This window comes from Nannospalax galili, unplaced genomic scaffold (genome assembly GCF_000622305.1).
Source record: "Nannospalax galili isolate Female #2095 unplaced genomic scaffold, S.galili_v1.0 scaffold3045, whole genome shotgun sequence".
Classification (NCBI taxonomy): domain Eukaryota; kingdom Metazoa; phylum Chordata; class Mammalia; order Rodentia; family Spalacidae; genus Nannospalax; species Nannospalax galili.
Genome location: NW_008352271.1, coordinates 8,691 through 24,041, shown reverse-complemented (window position 1 = coordinate 24,041; position 15,351 = coordinate 8,691). Strand labels below are relative to the sequence as shown.

Sequence of the window (15,351 nt, the reverse complement as noted above, 5' to 3'; positions counted from 1 at the left end):
AATTGACCTGGTTCATCTCTCGGCTTCTTCTGTCAATTAGGACCAGCCTTTCAGGAATTAGACTTATTAGGACAAAGGGCCTTCAGAAAATAATTGACTTGAAGTGGAATGGCATTAGAAAGGAGCAGTGCAATGTATGTCTGAGGCAAATATGAATGGAATCTTTAAAGAGAAGAAGAGGCTTTGCTTTAAAAGCTGGAAAGGAGCTTCTTTAAAAGGGACAACTTAACCTAAGGGAAGTTTGCTGTGGAAGAGAGGTGTGTGGGGAGGTGTCCCAGAGGAGACTTCAGAGAAATTCCCAGGAGAAATATGTCTTTAAAAAAAAAAAAAATCATTTCAGAAGGTAGCAGGAAATTCCACACCATGTGATTTAGTCTAGGATAGCCTATGTGATGAGGAGAATGGAGGAACCAGGTATTGAGTAGGATGTAAATTAGAAGTTGTGGAATCACAGCACAGACAGCTTCTTAACTGTGTCTCAGCAAAGAGCTGCAGGAGTGCAGTGAGGGGCAGTTTGGCTGGTTTCCTCAGTCTGTGAGACATGGCCTTTTAGAAATAACAGGTTCTTAAACAGCAGGCCTGGGTTGTAACACAATCCTTAACGTGCCTGAGTGGAAAATCTCTGGAGGACATCGGACTCTAGGTTATATACCAATGTCACCTATGGTGGTCTGTGTGCCTTTCTACATCTAAGGCAAGAGGACAATGATATAGAACATTGAATGTTTAATTGTGCACCTGAGAGACCCCCTAGGCGCAGGAAGAACAGGAAATGCTTAATAAATTTCTCAAGACAGCAGTAGTTGCTCTGCCAGGCCAAGAGCAAATTTTGCTTACAATCTTCTTGGAATTGCGCACGGTCTGTGCCTGGACAGGCCGCCAAGTAGAAACAGATGTGCTTCTCCATCATTTTAGCCCCTCCTGTCACTTAGGCATCAGAGATGGCCCTAGGCAATCAGGGCTTCAGACTATGGTGCCCAATCAGGAGCACCGACCGGAGGAGGGAAGGCGGTCTCAATCCAGCCGCCATGTTGCGGGTTCTGAGCTGCGGTTTCTGCTCCGTGGCAGAAAGATACGCCTGGAGTGCTGCGCCGTGAGCGCCCTTCGGGGGAGACTAGGGTTGTGCGGGCGAAGCCAGAGGCCGGGCCATGGTGAGCGTGGGGCCGCCGTGTGCAGACGGGAGCAGCGGCCGCTGGAGCCGCCGGAGCGGGCCGTGCTGGGTCCTCCCCTGGGGGGCGGCAGCCGGACACGTAGTGCAGTGCAGTCTGTTTGGTACCTGGGCCCTGGCCCGGCTGCCTGTGTGCAGTTTCTGCCGCAGCCGCTTCTGCGCCGGGCACTGAGCGGGAGGCTCCGCATGCGCGTGCAGCTTCAGTGTCTGGACTGTCCAGAGCACCGGATCATGCTGTTGTGCTGTGTGGACAAGTGTTAGGGGAAGTGAACAGTAGAGTCTGAAAATCAAGATGGGGAACACTGGGAAAAGGACACGAAGAGGGCTTGCAGCTGGGTAGGAGATAGGCAAGCTGTCTAGGGGTGGGAAAACTGCAGCCAGTCTGGGCAGGTTCCGTGACTCCTATGAAGCTCCTCCCTGAGGAACAGACAGCTTTTCTGTTTCCCCTAGGAAGTTCATCTAATATGGATGTTGACAGCTCTCTTCATATTCTTGTATTGAATTTAACACTGAACCTTGGGTAAAAGGTTCTTCAAAATAAGCCTCCGACTATTTGAGGAAAGGGACCACTCCGGACCCAGGGCGGGGCAAGGGGAGGAGAGATGTGGCCCAGGACTCACAGTCCGCACAGTAGAGGAAGCCCCTCTCAGCCCCCTCGGCTCTGTGCGCCCTCCACTCCGCAGTGCGTCCTTCCTTTCCACGTTTGCTTTCTCTCCTGCTGAAGTAAACCTTCACTGCTGCAGCTCCCGGCTGCTGTCTCTGGACAGTTAAGAAGCAGTCTGTGCTGAGACTTGACAGAGCATAAATTATGGAAGCTGGCTCCTGCATGCTCTTTGTTGTGTAATTTATTTTGAACTGAATCACATGATGTGAAATTTTATGCCAGCACCCCGGTGTTCTTGGGATTGCTCAGGGGATTTTTCTGTGAATGTTCTCTGAAGATTGCTGTGTGGACTTTCCATGAAGCGGCTCCTCTGGCCTCCGCACCGCCATTCCTTTCATTGGGTGCGTGGGTCTCTCTCTCTCTCTCTCTCTCTCTCTCTCTCTCTCTCTCCTGTCTCACTTATTCCTTATTCTTAATCTAAATGAAGTTCCCCTCTAGGTTGTGGGTTTTTTTTTAAGATTTATTTTTCACTACATGTGTGTGTACAAATGAGTGCAAGTATCCAGGGTGGTCAGAGGATAAGCTATCCTCCTGGAGCTGGAGTTACATGTTGCGAGTGGCCTCATGGAAATTGGACTCAGGTCATCCATAAGAGCAGTACACACTCTTAACCCCTGAGCCATCTCTCCTGTCCCCACTCCAGGTTTTAAAGGGAAGCCTTTCCTTTTCCGTAAGGCCCCATCACGTTCGGCCTCTCACGTATATTGTACCATTTTCTGTCAAATGTTCTTCCTCACACGTCTAGGTCTGATCATGGTCCCAAAGCCCTTTCTCCTCATAAATCTCATTCCTGAAGGGACTGTGTCAGTTTCCCTTTTCAATGCTGTTGCTTTATTATCTCTTTATTGTTACATTTAACAGAGGTACAGTGGCTTTTAAGTTCTACAGTAAGAGGAGTAACTTGATCTTTAGGGCCTTGTGGGTTCCTGAGATATGTTATACTCCTATGGCTAACTTGGCTGTCAAGGTAGGATAAACATAAGATGCCAGTCTATGTCCACCCACTCCTGTGCCCACCTGCACATGATGCCACTGTACCATAGGAATGGTGTCAGGTGGGCAGAGCTCTTAGGTGAGACCTTATAAAGGGCTTACTGATTATTAAGGGAAACTTGGATGTTGGGTGTGAGGAAGGTCATGGTGCGTGTGTAAGTCAAATTAGCTGATAGACAGAGGAATGATTTTTCAATGGGAAGTGGAGACCTGGGAAGTTCCGGCATGTGACCACATCTAGGCAGAAAGGGAGTCATTCCTACAAAGGAGTGAGTTGAGAGAGGAAAGAAATGGGGGAACCAAATCCCCTGCAAAGAAGGGTTCAAACTCTGGGCAATATTGTTATGGAGCCAAGGCTTTTCCTTTTCTCACTACCAGTTGAGCTCTTTGCTGCCTGTGAGGACTCTGTCATTTTTTTGAAGTGGGAAGGAATTTGAAGAGCTTCAGAGAATTGTATGTTCTTTCCAGGGCCATAGTTCAGCATAAGCAGATTCTCAGAGTTGGCTGAATGGAGATTGTGTATTTGGGCTTGTGTATATGTTCATCTGAATGCAGGTATGTGTGAAGGTGTCCATGTGTTTTTGGAGGCCAGAGGTCAACATTGAGTGATTCCACATATCACTTTCCTCATTTTTTGAATTTGAAATTTTCTTTATTACTATTATGTATGCATGTGTATATCATGTGTGTGGGGATGGCCTCACATTTGCCATGACGCATGTGTGGAAGCCCGCGGACAACTTTGTGGAGTCAGTTCTTCCACCTTTATGTGGGTTTTGTGGGTTATACTAATTTCAAGGTTTTCTAAGCAAGTGCTTTCACCCACTGAGCCATCTTGATACCCCCCTCCACCTTCTTTATGGAGATAGACTCTCACTGAACTAGGAGTTCACCAATTCCCTTAAGACTAGCAGCCCAGCATGCTCTATGCATTCTGTAGTTTCTACCTCCTCACCACTGGAATTGGAGGCATGTGTACTGTGACCAGCTTTTTTCTTAGTCCTGGAGATCCAGTTTCTTGTCCTTATGATTATGTCGTGAGCACCTTAGAGGCGAGGCCTTTTCTTGTTCAGGTTTTCATGTAGTGTTTTATCTGGTGTGCTGAAAGTAAACCACCTGTGAGCTTTGTATTTTGTCTTAGAATTGGGTTCATTAGAGTTAGAGATGTTCTTTTTTGTCTTACTAACAGAAGAGTGAAGGTGCCTGATTGAAGGGTCCCCATGGGAACAGCCATTTCCTTATGGCTTATGGCTTTAATACAAACAGAAGTCTGGCTTATGTGGCCAGCATCTGCTCAAACTGCTTTCAACTGAAGAGTGAGGAGATGCAGGAAACTGAATTTGTGGTTACATTTGTACAGGAGTTTTAGAAGGGTATAACTGCAGAAATATAGGGGTCCATTTTAATCATTGTGGGGGGATTACTGTTAATTGTGCCCATTAAAATATTTAAAAAAATTTTATTTTATGAGTATGAGTGTTTTGTCTGCATGTATCTAAGTGTACTATGTGGGTACCATACCCATGGAGGCCAGAAGAGGACATCAGATCACCTGGAACTGGAGTTATAGATGGGTGTTAGCCACCATGGGTGTACTAGAACTGACCTTTGGTCCTCTGAAAGAGCATCATGGGCTCTTAATTGCTGAAACAGCTTCTCAGCCGTGGAGTCCATTTTAATGGAATGGCTAGATTGACATTGCCAGTCTAATTAGGATGTAAGAGCAATCAAATCTTCAGTCTTCCATGAGGGTTCAGTTGTGGTGTCTGAAGAGATCATAGACTCTTGGACAAGGTGGTAAGATTGTGTTTCAGGCAGGATCAGGAATAACAGAATGTTGAATGGTTAAAAGTGACCCAATAATGGGATTTTAACTTGGCAGGTAAGGAGTGTGACAGTAGTTATCAGGCAGTTAAGATGCCCAGACCCAGTACGGAGTCCAGCAATGTTGTCAGCATTGTCCTGAGAGCACGTAGGCAGCCTTTACAACTGGAGTAAAGATGTAGGTTGTAGCTTTTAGGAAAGTTTAACTTTGGTCCTGGAATAGTTTCAGGGGTCTCCCTGGAGGAACAGGGTTAGGATGAATTCCCTGAAGTAGGTGCCAGTGTTCTGTAGGATGTGGAATGGATAAAGGAAACAACATAAAACTTAAATTTATATGTTAGACCCCAGAAAGGTGAGAGTGTCTTAGCTATTCATTAGGGTCTGGAGATTTCTGAGGATAGATTTCACCTGATTCTCCTCAGAGTGTAGAAGGAGATCTCCAAGAGGGTCACAGGAGTAGTGCTCATGAACTTTTCTGTAGGAGGCCAGTTAAACCCATGATGTAATGGGTTAGGGTGATCATCATAGGCAAGTTCAGTCATAAGACAGGCAAGGGATTGACTGTCTGGGAGAAACAGAAAATCAGAACATGTAAAGCAACAGAAACAGCTTTACTGAAGTAAGCAAACAGCTCCCTTTTGAAAAGGGAAGAGTCCCTGAACTGGAAGTCCACTGAATAGGCCCTGGGTTCAGGGTCTTATATGATCACTAGATCCTTCCTTTTCCTTTCTTGTTTTTGTTCCTGCTTGGATGTCCACCCCTAGTGGGGTCTTCTGTATGAATCACCATACACTACATGAGGAAGCTTCAATGGTAAGAGTTGAGAGATGAATGAATCTATGAGTATAAAAATAAGTCATTAGGAGTTGGTTTAATACTATGTTTATTTAGCAGAATAATATTACTAGGCTTTTCCCAGTAGCCTGTGACCTGTCTAGCCACAGGTTCCTAGGCCTGACATCAGTGTAAGATATGGGCTCCTTCTTGTGACATGGACTTGAAATCCAACCAGTAAGTAGTTGGTTCCTCCTATAACACATGTACCACCATTACACCAAGGGGAATATCTTGTCAGGCCAGGTGTTGTAGCGTACGTGATTCCTGGTGAGGCAAGGCTGATGATCACCCCTCTCTTCTGCTAGCATGTATAGCACCTTTCAGAATATGAGAGCCAGTCAGTAGCGATGAAGCTTTGAAGTACCAGCTTGATTTCCTTTGGTTGTTCCACAACTTGTGCATGCAGTGTCTTTTCAGCAGCAGACTCTTACTTTAAAGTTCTGGTTGGTAACTAACAGTGGGGGCAATTGTCCTTGGGACCCCCTGGTTAACAGCTTCCAAAAAGGGAGTCCATTGCTTCCATTACACTTTTTCTTTTCTAGCTCATGGGGTTTAGTAGGGGTGATATCTTTCTCTTATAGGGCATTCTTTCAATAATATTTTTCTGTTATGTAGTAACTCCTTTTAATCTCTTCTTTCATTGTGATATATATATATATATATATATATATATATTAAGAGAATTCAATACTGTGAGGTTTCCATATGACTTTTGTGCGTTTATTCTTTGCTTTTTGAGATAGGATCTCTCTGTAGCCTCAGCTGGTCTAGAATTGCTATATAGATCAGACTGGCCACCACCTTACAGAGATCTACCTGTCTCTGCCCACCTCCCCCTGAGTGCTGGAATTAAAGGCTTTTGCCAATATGCTTGTCCATATGACTTTTTCCAAAGGACTTTAATGTTAGTTGTCCTTCCCCATACTCCCTCCTCTGCACTGCCCTCTGACTCCTTTAAACTCCCTTTAAATGTTCCTCTTTCTCATGGCCATTTACTGGTTTCCTAATCCCTATGCATTTTCCATCTGAAACATACATATGTAAGGATTTATAGCTAGCATCCACTTATGAAGAGAGAACATGGAGCATTTGACCTTCTTATTTTGGGTTATCGCACTCAAGATGATTATTTCCAGTTCCATCCATTTACCTGTGAATTTTATAATTTCATTTTCTTAACAGCTTAATAATACTCCATGTTTCATTCATCAGTTGATAGACATCTAGGTTATTTCCATTTTCTGGATACTGTAAATAGAGCAGCAATGAATATGGATGAACAGGCATCTCTGTAGTAGGGTATAGAGTCCTTTGGGCATATTCCTAAGCATGGTATGGCTGGGTCATATGTGAAATGTAATTTTAGCTTTTTGAGGAATCTGCACATTGGTTTCTGTAGTAGCTGTACCAGTTTGCACTCCCACCAACAGTGAATAAGTGTTACTCTTTCCCCATATCCTTGTCAGCATTTGTCATCATTTGTGTTTTGAATCTTAACTATTATGCCTGGGATAAAATGAAATGTTAAAGTTGTGTTAATTTGCATTTCCCTGATGGCTAAAGATGTTTGTTTTTTAAATTTTCCCAGCCATTCATATTTCATCTTTTGAGAACACCCCTCTTCAATTCCTTGCCCCAAGTTTTAATTCAGAGGTTCTGTGTATTAACCTCAGTGTTTAAATTTTAATTTTTTTTTTTGGGGATTTTTTTTTTTTTTTTTTTTTTTTTTTTTGATGTTTAGTTGAGTTCTTTATATATTCTAGATTTGAACCCTTTGTCAGCCATATAGCTGGTAAATATTTTTTCCAGTCTGGATGTTGCTTCTTCACTCAAATGATGGCATCCTGCTGTACACAAGCCTTTTCTTTTCATGAGGTCCCATTTGTCAATTATTGGACTTAATGCCTGTGCTATAGTTGTCTTATCCAGAAATTCCTTTCCTATGCCTATAAGTTGCAGTGTTTGACCTATTTTTCTCCTCTATCAGATTCAAGGTATCAGGTTCTTGATCCATTTGGAATTGAGGTTTCTGCATGTTGAGAGATAGGGATGTAGTTTCATTCTTCTACATGTAGCGATCCAATTTGACCAGCAACTTTTCTTGAACATGCTTTCTTTTCTCCATTGTTTGTTTTTTGCCTGTTTGTCAAAAATCAGGTGGTGTTAAATGTGTGGACTCAAACCTGAGTCCTCATGTCTCTTCCATTGATCAGTGTGTCTGTTTTTATGCCAGTGCCCTGCTGCTTTTATTACTATATCTTTGTAGTATAATTTGAAATCAGGGATGGTAATGCCTCTGGCAGCTCTTTTATTGTTCAGGATTTTTTTTGGCTCTCGGGTTTATTGTGTTTCCTGATGAAATTTGAGATTATTTTTTCAACTTCTGTTTAGAATCATGTTGACATTTTAATTCGGATTGCATCAAATCTGTAGATTGGTTTTGGTAGGATGGCTATTTTCACACTATTAATCCTACTGATCCATGATCATGAGAGGTCTTTCCATCTTCTGGTATCTTCTTCAACTTCTTTCTTCATTGTCTTTAAGGTTCTTTTTTGGGGGGGGGTCAAACCGCTTTATTAAAGACTTGAGGGTGAGCATGGGGGTGGGGGCGGATGAGGTCCACATGATCCAAAGTCCTCTGCAGGGCAGGTCTCCTGACCACCTCATTGCTAAAAGTTGCCTTTAAATGTTTATTATACAAGTCCTTCACTTTCTTCCTTAGATTTATTCCAAGACATTTTATGTTTGGGGGGCTACTGTGAATGGGTTAATTCCCCAAATTTCTTTCTCAATATGTTTGTTATTGATTTACAGGAAAGCTAATGGTTTTTTATGTGTTAATTTTAAATCTTGGTACTTTTCTGAATATGTTTATCAGCTCTCGGAGTTTTTGGTAGAGTCTTTAGGGTATTTTATGTACAGAATTTGACAGAATTATCATCTGTCAAAAATACTTTGATTTCTTCCTTTCCAGTTTGTATCCCATCTTTCTTCATCATTTGTCTTACTGCTCTATCAAAGACTTCTAGTACTGTGTTTGACAGGAATGAAAAGAGTTTGGACATCCTTTTCCTGATTTTAATAGAAATGCTTTGAGTTTTTCTACATTTAGTATGATGTTGGTTGTTGGCCTGTTGTATATTGCCTTTATTATGTTCAGGGTGAGGGTTTGTTACAGAAGTGTGGATGCTCTCTCCCAGAAGGCTACACTGAAATGTCTTCTTCATCCAAGCATGTATGATGAGTTCCTCTAATGTCCAGAGACCCTCCCCATGACTTCCTCATCTTATATACCCTTAGTCTACTACCCTCGTGCAACCAGGGTCAACTTTTTGGCCTGTATCCCTGGATTCTCCATGACTTTTATTTTGAAGGTTCTGTTGGATTTTGTCAAAGGCATTTTCTGCAGGTAACAAGATGAACGTGTGGTTTCTGTCTTTGAATCTTTTTTATATACTGGATTACATTTATTGATTTACCTATATTGAACTATCCCTGTATCTCTGGGATGAAGCTGATTTGATTGTGGTGGATACCAATTTTTTAAAAAATGTGTTCTTGCATTTGGTGTGCCAATGTTTCATTGAGAGTTTTTTTCCTCTTGTTTATCAGACAGATAGCCTATAATTTTTTTTTTTTTTTGGTTTGGTCTTTCTCTATTTTTGTTATCAGAGTAATATTGGCTACTTAGTAAAAATTTGGGAGAATTCTGTCTTTTTCGATTTTGTGGAATCTCAGGTGTATTGGTATCAGTTCCTCTTTGACTGTTTGGTAGAATTCCATGCTAAGAACATCTGGTACTTGGCTCTTTTTAGTTGGAAAAATTTTAATTACTATTGCTCCATAGGACTGTTTCCTGAAAGACAGACCACTGACAGAAGCCTTCTACCCAAGTTTGGTTGCACCTGCTTGCCTAGGATCATCACAGCCAAACTTGTTGACTGTTACACTCCACAGGAAAGGAGGGGCAGGGAGAATCAGCCACGTCTCCCAACTAACCAGTTAGCCCTAGTTGCATGAAGGAGAAGAGCTAAGGTTATATAAGCTGAAGCCATGTAGTGGGTTTCTCACTGTTTTGTGCAGCAGTGGGAAGCCACCATGCTTGGATGAAGACTTTCTAATGTGGCCTTCTTGGGGAGGGCACCCACACTCTGTAATAAACCCTCACCCACTGCTCTGAAAGTAAGCCTAATAAATTCACTGGTTTCTCAGACTGTAGTTTGGTGAAAACAAGCCTTTGTTTATCATAGAGATCAAGAGGATGGGGTGGAGCATCATGGTTTACACCTCCCAGAAGGAATTTAGCTACAAAGTGCAATAAACTTACTGTTTTCCCAGACTGTAGTATGAGGAAAATAAGCCTCTCTTTGTCCTAGGGACCAAAAGGGGTGGGTGTGACATTGTAACACTGCCCAGAAGGAATTTTAGCTACAATTGGCATAGTTAGCAGGATACAACAAAATGAAGTTGAGCTTGGGCAGAGCAATGGTGTTACCTCTGATATGGGGAAAGAGACAAACAACCAAAGGGAAACTTGGTGAGGGGTGGGTGTTGGCAGAGGACATTTTGACATGGTGGGATATCCCCATAGGGTTGTGGGGGTAGCAGCAGTGGCATGGGTGGTACAATGAGTAATGAGATGTGTAATTAGGTGAGGTCATCTAAGCAGATCATGTCAGTTGGGAAAATCCTGGGATGACAGTCCTCTTGTAGGTGGTATGGAGTAGCACACCTGCTTGAGGAGTATGGAGCACTCTGCCACAGGAGTATGGAGATGCTTTGAGAACAGCTGAAGGTCTAGAGTAGACATTACAAGCCCCTGGGGGTAGCATATTAGGGGTGAAAGTATCAGCAAGCAGCTGCAGAAACAGACTGGCTACTCCTGTTGGTAATAAAAGATCTGTCCCAGGCTGAGGTGGTAGCTTGGAAGGAGACTGAAGGTGTAAGAGAAATTACAGCAACAAAGGAATATGAGGCTGTGTCATGCCAAATTTTCCCCTGAGAGAACCAGAGTTTGTGCTGAGGACCTTCTAGAACACTTTAAAACCTGAGGAGCAGTTTACAGAAGGCATCCATAGTAAAACAATACATTTACAGCAGATTAAAAACTATCCCAGGGGTGTATTATGATCCCCCAGATTAAACAGGGTACATTTCCCTCCTGTGAAATGTTATGCTCTGGGTGAAGACATTTTGACTAGCCAGGGTCTCCCAAAGCACCCAGGTGTGGTTGATGGAGAGACAGCAGGTGTGCTTAAAGCCAGGCGTTAGACCCAGAGCCTACCTGACCCAGGGAACCAACAGGTGTAGCAGGGGTGAGAGGAGCCCTATTCCTCTTGAGCCAGCCCCGATGAGTTTATTAGGGATGGAAAAATTCAGGGAGACTCCATGTAAGAACTCCAGCACATGAAAGTTCCAGACCAGCCTGTTCTCTAGAGTGATACCCTTTAAATCCATAATTAACAATCTCAAAAATAAATTTATAAAAAATAGGATGGAGCTACAACCAAAGTGGCACATCACTTTCTAGCACATACAAGTCTTCGAGTAGATTTTTACTTCTGAAGGTGAAAACAAAATCCAAACCAGCTTGGAAGAAATAGAGCCACTGTGGGTGAGTACTCCTGAACACCAGAACTAGATATTTGGAGGCAAGAGGATGAGGCATTCAAGGTCATTTTCAGACTCATAGAAGAGCTAACACCAGGGTAGATTCATGAGGTCCTGTCTGACCACAAAAAAACCCATCCCCAAAACAGATAAATGTATGGACAGACAGAAAGACAGGCAGAGCTGAGTGTGCTGACTCACACCTGTAATCCTAGAACTTGTGATGCCGAAGCAGGGTTGCTTGTTTATGTTTGACTTAGTACATAGTATTAACCTCTGAGTTTTTTGCAGATGTGGAAACCATTTGAAAGATATCAAGTACACCTGAGTAAACAAGGATGGAAAATAGATTCACAAAGGGTACAAAGGCCAGTATAGCTGTGAAGTTCTTGGGAGCTTTATGGTGTGGTAAGGCACAAATGATATCCACCAGGACGATTGGGAAAAGTCTACAACAGCCTGGGTCTGTAGATATTAAAGAATAAGTAGCTATGTTACTGTACAAAACTGTACAATTGTTAAATGAAAATTCCAGTGCCAGAGGTGGGTTGCCCTCCTCTGTTGGCCAGGGAGGCCCTGAAAGCCTTCTCCCAAAAGGTAAAAGGTATTTCCACTGATGTCAGTTGCATTCTGGAACTAGACAGTAAGATCCTATTGCTAAAGACACTGCATGATGTGAGCATGGGAAAAGGAGAGAAATCAAGCTAGGGCTAAGTTGTAAATGCCCCACTGTCACGTAGCTGGCCTTCAGAGTGCCAGAAGATGCCTGTGCAGATTGCTGGGAGAAAGTTGTCCCCAAAAGTTGTGCTTAATGACAGACCCTATGTCCTGTACTGTCTGACATGCCAAGCAAGATGTGCCTGCTGGTGCAATAGTGGTACAACTAGTATCTATACAACTGACAAATTTCCAGTTGAATTTAAGGCCACTCCCTGGGGAGGAACACACATGTGGTACTGCAAGCCAGGCCAACGTCTGGTGGCAGTGGAAATTATACGCCACTGCAATTGTTTTGTTAGATGGATGTAATGCACCTGCTAAGGTGCCTTCCAAACATTTGTGTTTACGCCCGTAGATTATGGAACTGGTCTATGTCCTTTTGATGTTCCTGCTTTTTTTTTTTTTTTTTTTCATCTGTCTTTTTATAGTAGGAGGAATACCACTGAGATGGGCTATCAACCATGTCCTGAAAACAGATAATATAAAGGCCCAAAGGTTCAGTATCTTGATACAGTGAAAGGAAGATCCTCCTATATCTGTGTCACTCCTCCAAGACTCAAGGACTCTTGTGGAAGAGGATAGTGGAAAGAATATAAGAGCCTGATGAAAGTGTGGTGTGTTCTATAGGACTGTCCTCCAAAAGACAGACCATGGACAGATGCCTTCTTCCCAAGCTTGGATGCACCTGCTTGCTAGGATCGTTACAACTAAGCTTGTTGACAGTTACACTCCTCAAGAAAGGAGGGGCATGGACAGTCAGCCAAGCCTTCCAACCAACCAATCTTTCTTAGTTGCACAATGGGGAGGGACTAAGGGAATATAAGCTAAGGAAGCCATGGGGGAGGGGCACGAGCCATTTTGTGCATCTGTGGGCCAGTTGCCATCCATGCTTGGCTGAAGGCTTTCCAGTGTGGCCTTCTTGTAGAGGAGAACCCACACTTCTGTCAGTAAACCCTCACCCATTGCTCTACAAGTAAGCCCTGGAGGGGGGGGTGACATTGTTTACACCTCCTAGAATGAATTTTAGCTACAACTACATCTACCTTCCTGGTTGTTAAGGGTCTATTTAAATTATGTCATTTAGATTTCACTTTGGTAGTCTGTACATATTTAGAAACAGCCATTTCTTTTATGTTTTCCAGTTTTATGGAATATAGATTTTAAGTATGTCCTTATGGCTTTCTCTATTTTCCTAAGGCCTGTTGTAATGTTTCCCTTTTCATTTATTTGAATTCCCATTTTCTTTTGGTTTATTTGGTTAAATATCTCTCAATCTTTTAAAAAAAACTCTGTTTCATTGATATTTGTATTGTTTTCTTTGTTTCTATTTCATTAATTTCAACCTTGGTTTTAATGACCTCTTCCCGGCTACTGTCTTTATGTGTCCTTGGTTTTCTAAGGTTCTTTCATAGATTCCTAATTAAGTTATTTGCATGAAATATCTCTAATTTTCTGATGCTGGCAATTACTGTGATACATTTTCCTTTTAGGATTGCCTTCATTGTATCCCATACAATTTAGTATGTTGTGTTTTCATTTTCATTCATGTCAAGGAATTTTAAAATTCCTTTCTTGATTTCTACCTTGATCTCAATTTCATTCAGTACTGTGTTGTTTAGTTTCCATGATTTTTTTTTTTACTTTTTCTTGTTTCTGTTGTTATCTACCTTTATTCCTTTGTAATTAGAATACAGGATGAGCTGGGCATGGTGGTGCACACCTGTGATCCCAGCACTGGGGAGGTAGAGGCAGGTAGATCTCTGTGAGTTCAAGGCCAGCCTGGTTTACATAGTGAGTTCCAGGTCAGCTAGGCCTACAAGGGAGACCCTGTCTCAAAAAAAGGGGGGGGGGATAAGAAAAGAGAAAAAAAAGAATATAGGATGATATTTTCCTAAATTTGTGGAGACTTTTGCCTTGTGTACTAATATGTGGTGGATTGTGTAGAAAATTCCATGGACTATTGAGAAGAAAAGTGTATTCTTTGATATTTGGGTGGAATGTTCTGTAATATCTGTTAGGTCCATTTAATTTATAATGTCATATCAATCCAGGGTTTCTCCATTTAGTTTTTATATGGCTGGCCTGTCTATGGATGACAGTGGAGTATTGAAGCCACCCATTATCACTGTATTGGAGTCAACATATGTTTTTAAATTTCTTTTATGAAATCAGTATTCTGTGTTTGATGCATATATGTTTAGGATTGTAATATCTTCTTCGTGGATTTTTTTTCCTTTAATGAGAATGAAATGTCCTTCCCTATTCCTTTTTGACTTGTTTTAGTTTGAAATCTGTTTTTTTCAGATATTGGAATAGAAATACCTGCTTGTTTCTTAGTTCTGATTGCTTTTTCCATTGTTTTATCCTAATGTGGTGTTGGCCATTGTAGGTGAGGTGTGTTTGTTGGAGCCAGCAAATTGATGAATACTTCTCTAATCCAATCAGTCTGTTTCTTTTTACTGGGAAGTTGAGATCATTCATTTGGAGAGTTATTATTAACCAATGCTTATTAATTCTTGTTACGTTGCTGCTGTAGTATTGTTTTCTTAGATATATTTTGAATATTTATTCTGGAATTGTAATTATTTATTCTTTTTTCATCTTTAAAAAAAAATATATATATATATTTAATGTTCAGTAGTGTATTACCTGCATATATGTAAGTGGACCCATGATGTGGAATGCCTGTGGAGGTCAGAAGAGGGCATCTGATCTTCTGGAACTGGAGTAATGGACAGTTGTAATGGCCACCATGTGGGTGCTGGGAACAGAACTGGCTTTGTGGACATAAATTCTTTAAATCTGTTATTTATTTATTTATTTATTTATTATTTATTTATTTACTTTTATTTTTATTTTTGGTGTTTTTGAGACAGGGTCTCCCTGTACCCCTAGCTGGCCTGGAACAAATTTTGTAGACCAGGCTGGCCTTGAACTCACAGAGATCCACCTGCCTTTGCCCCCCAAGTGCTGAGATTACAGATGTGCACGACCATGCCCGGCCTTAAATCTGTTTTTATCATGGGATGTTTTTCTTTCTCCTTCACTTACAACTGGTAGTTTTGCTGCAAACCTGCATCAGCATCACAAATTCTGGGATTATAGATGTGATCCAGTACACCCAGCACTGTCTGTCCATCCATCCAGCTGTCCGTGCATCCATCAATCTGTGTATCTTTCTGTCACTTATTTAAAAACAATTTTTTTTTTTGCTTGTGTTCAATCAGGGCCTCATGAATCTATAATGGTGTTAGCTCTTCTATGAGTCTGATAATGATCTTGAATTCCTAATCCTCTTGCTTCCAAATACCTAATGCTGCTGTTCAGTAGTGTTCACCCACAGTGGTTCTATTTTTTCCAAACTAGTCTGGATTTTTTTCACCATCAAGTTCTAGAAACTGATATGCCACTGAGCTTCTAATTCCAACCTGATTGTTACTTGTGGACTTAATGGGTATCACTGGATAGCACAGGCTAGTCTGGAACTCATGATCCTCTTGTATCCACCTTTCATGTTCTGGGATTGCAGGTA

General features: G+C 41.9%; 1 protein-coding gene across 1 annotated transcript in view; it reads left to right on the top strand.

Annotated features, from left to right (window-relative positions):
* Positions 1 to 1,030: 1,030 nt before the first annotated feature.
* LOC103746915 (zinc finger protein 670) overlaps positions 1,031 to 15,351 on the top strand; it is a 19,815-nt gene continuing 5,494 nt past the window's right edge. Inside the window, 1 exon segment of the mRNA XM_017802243.2 lies at positions 1,031 to 1,151. Coding sequence (XP_017657732.2) covers positions 1,149 to 1,151 — 3 coding nt within the window. The 5' untranslated portion in view covers positions 1,031 to 1,148.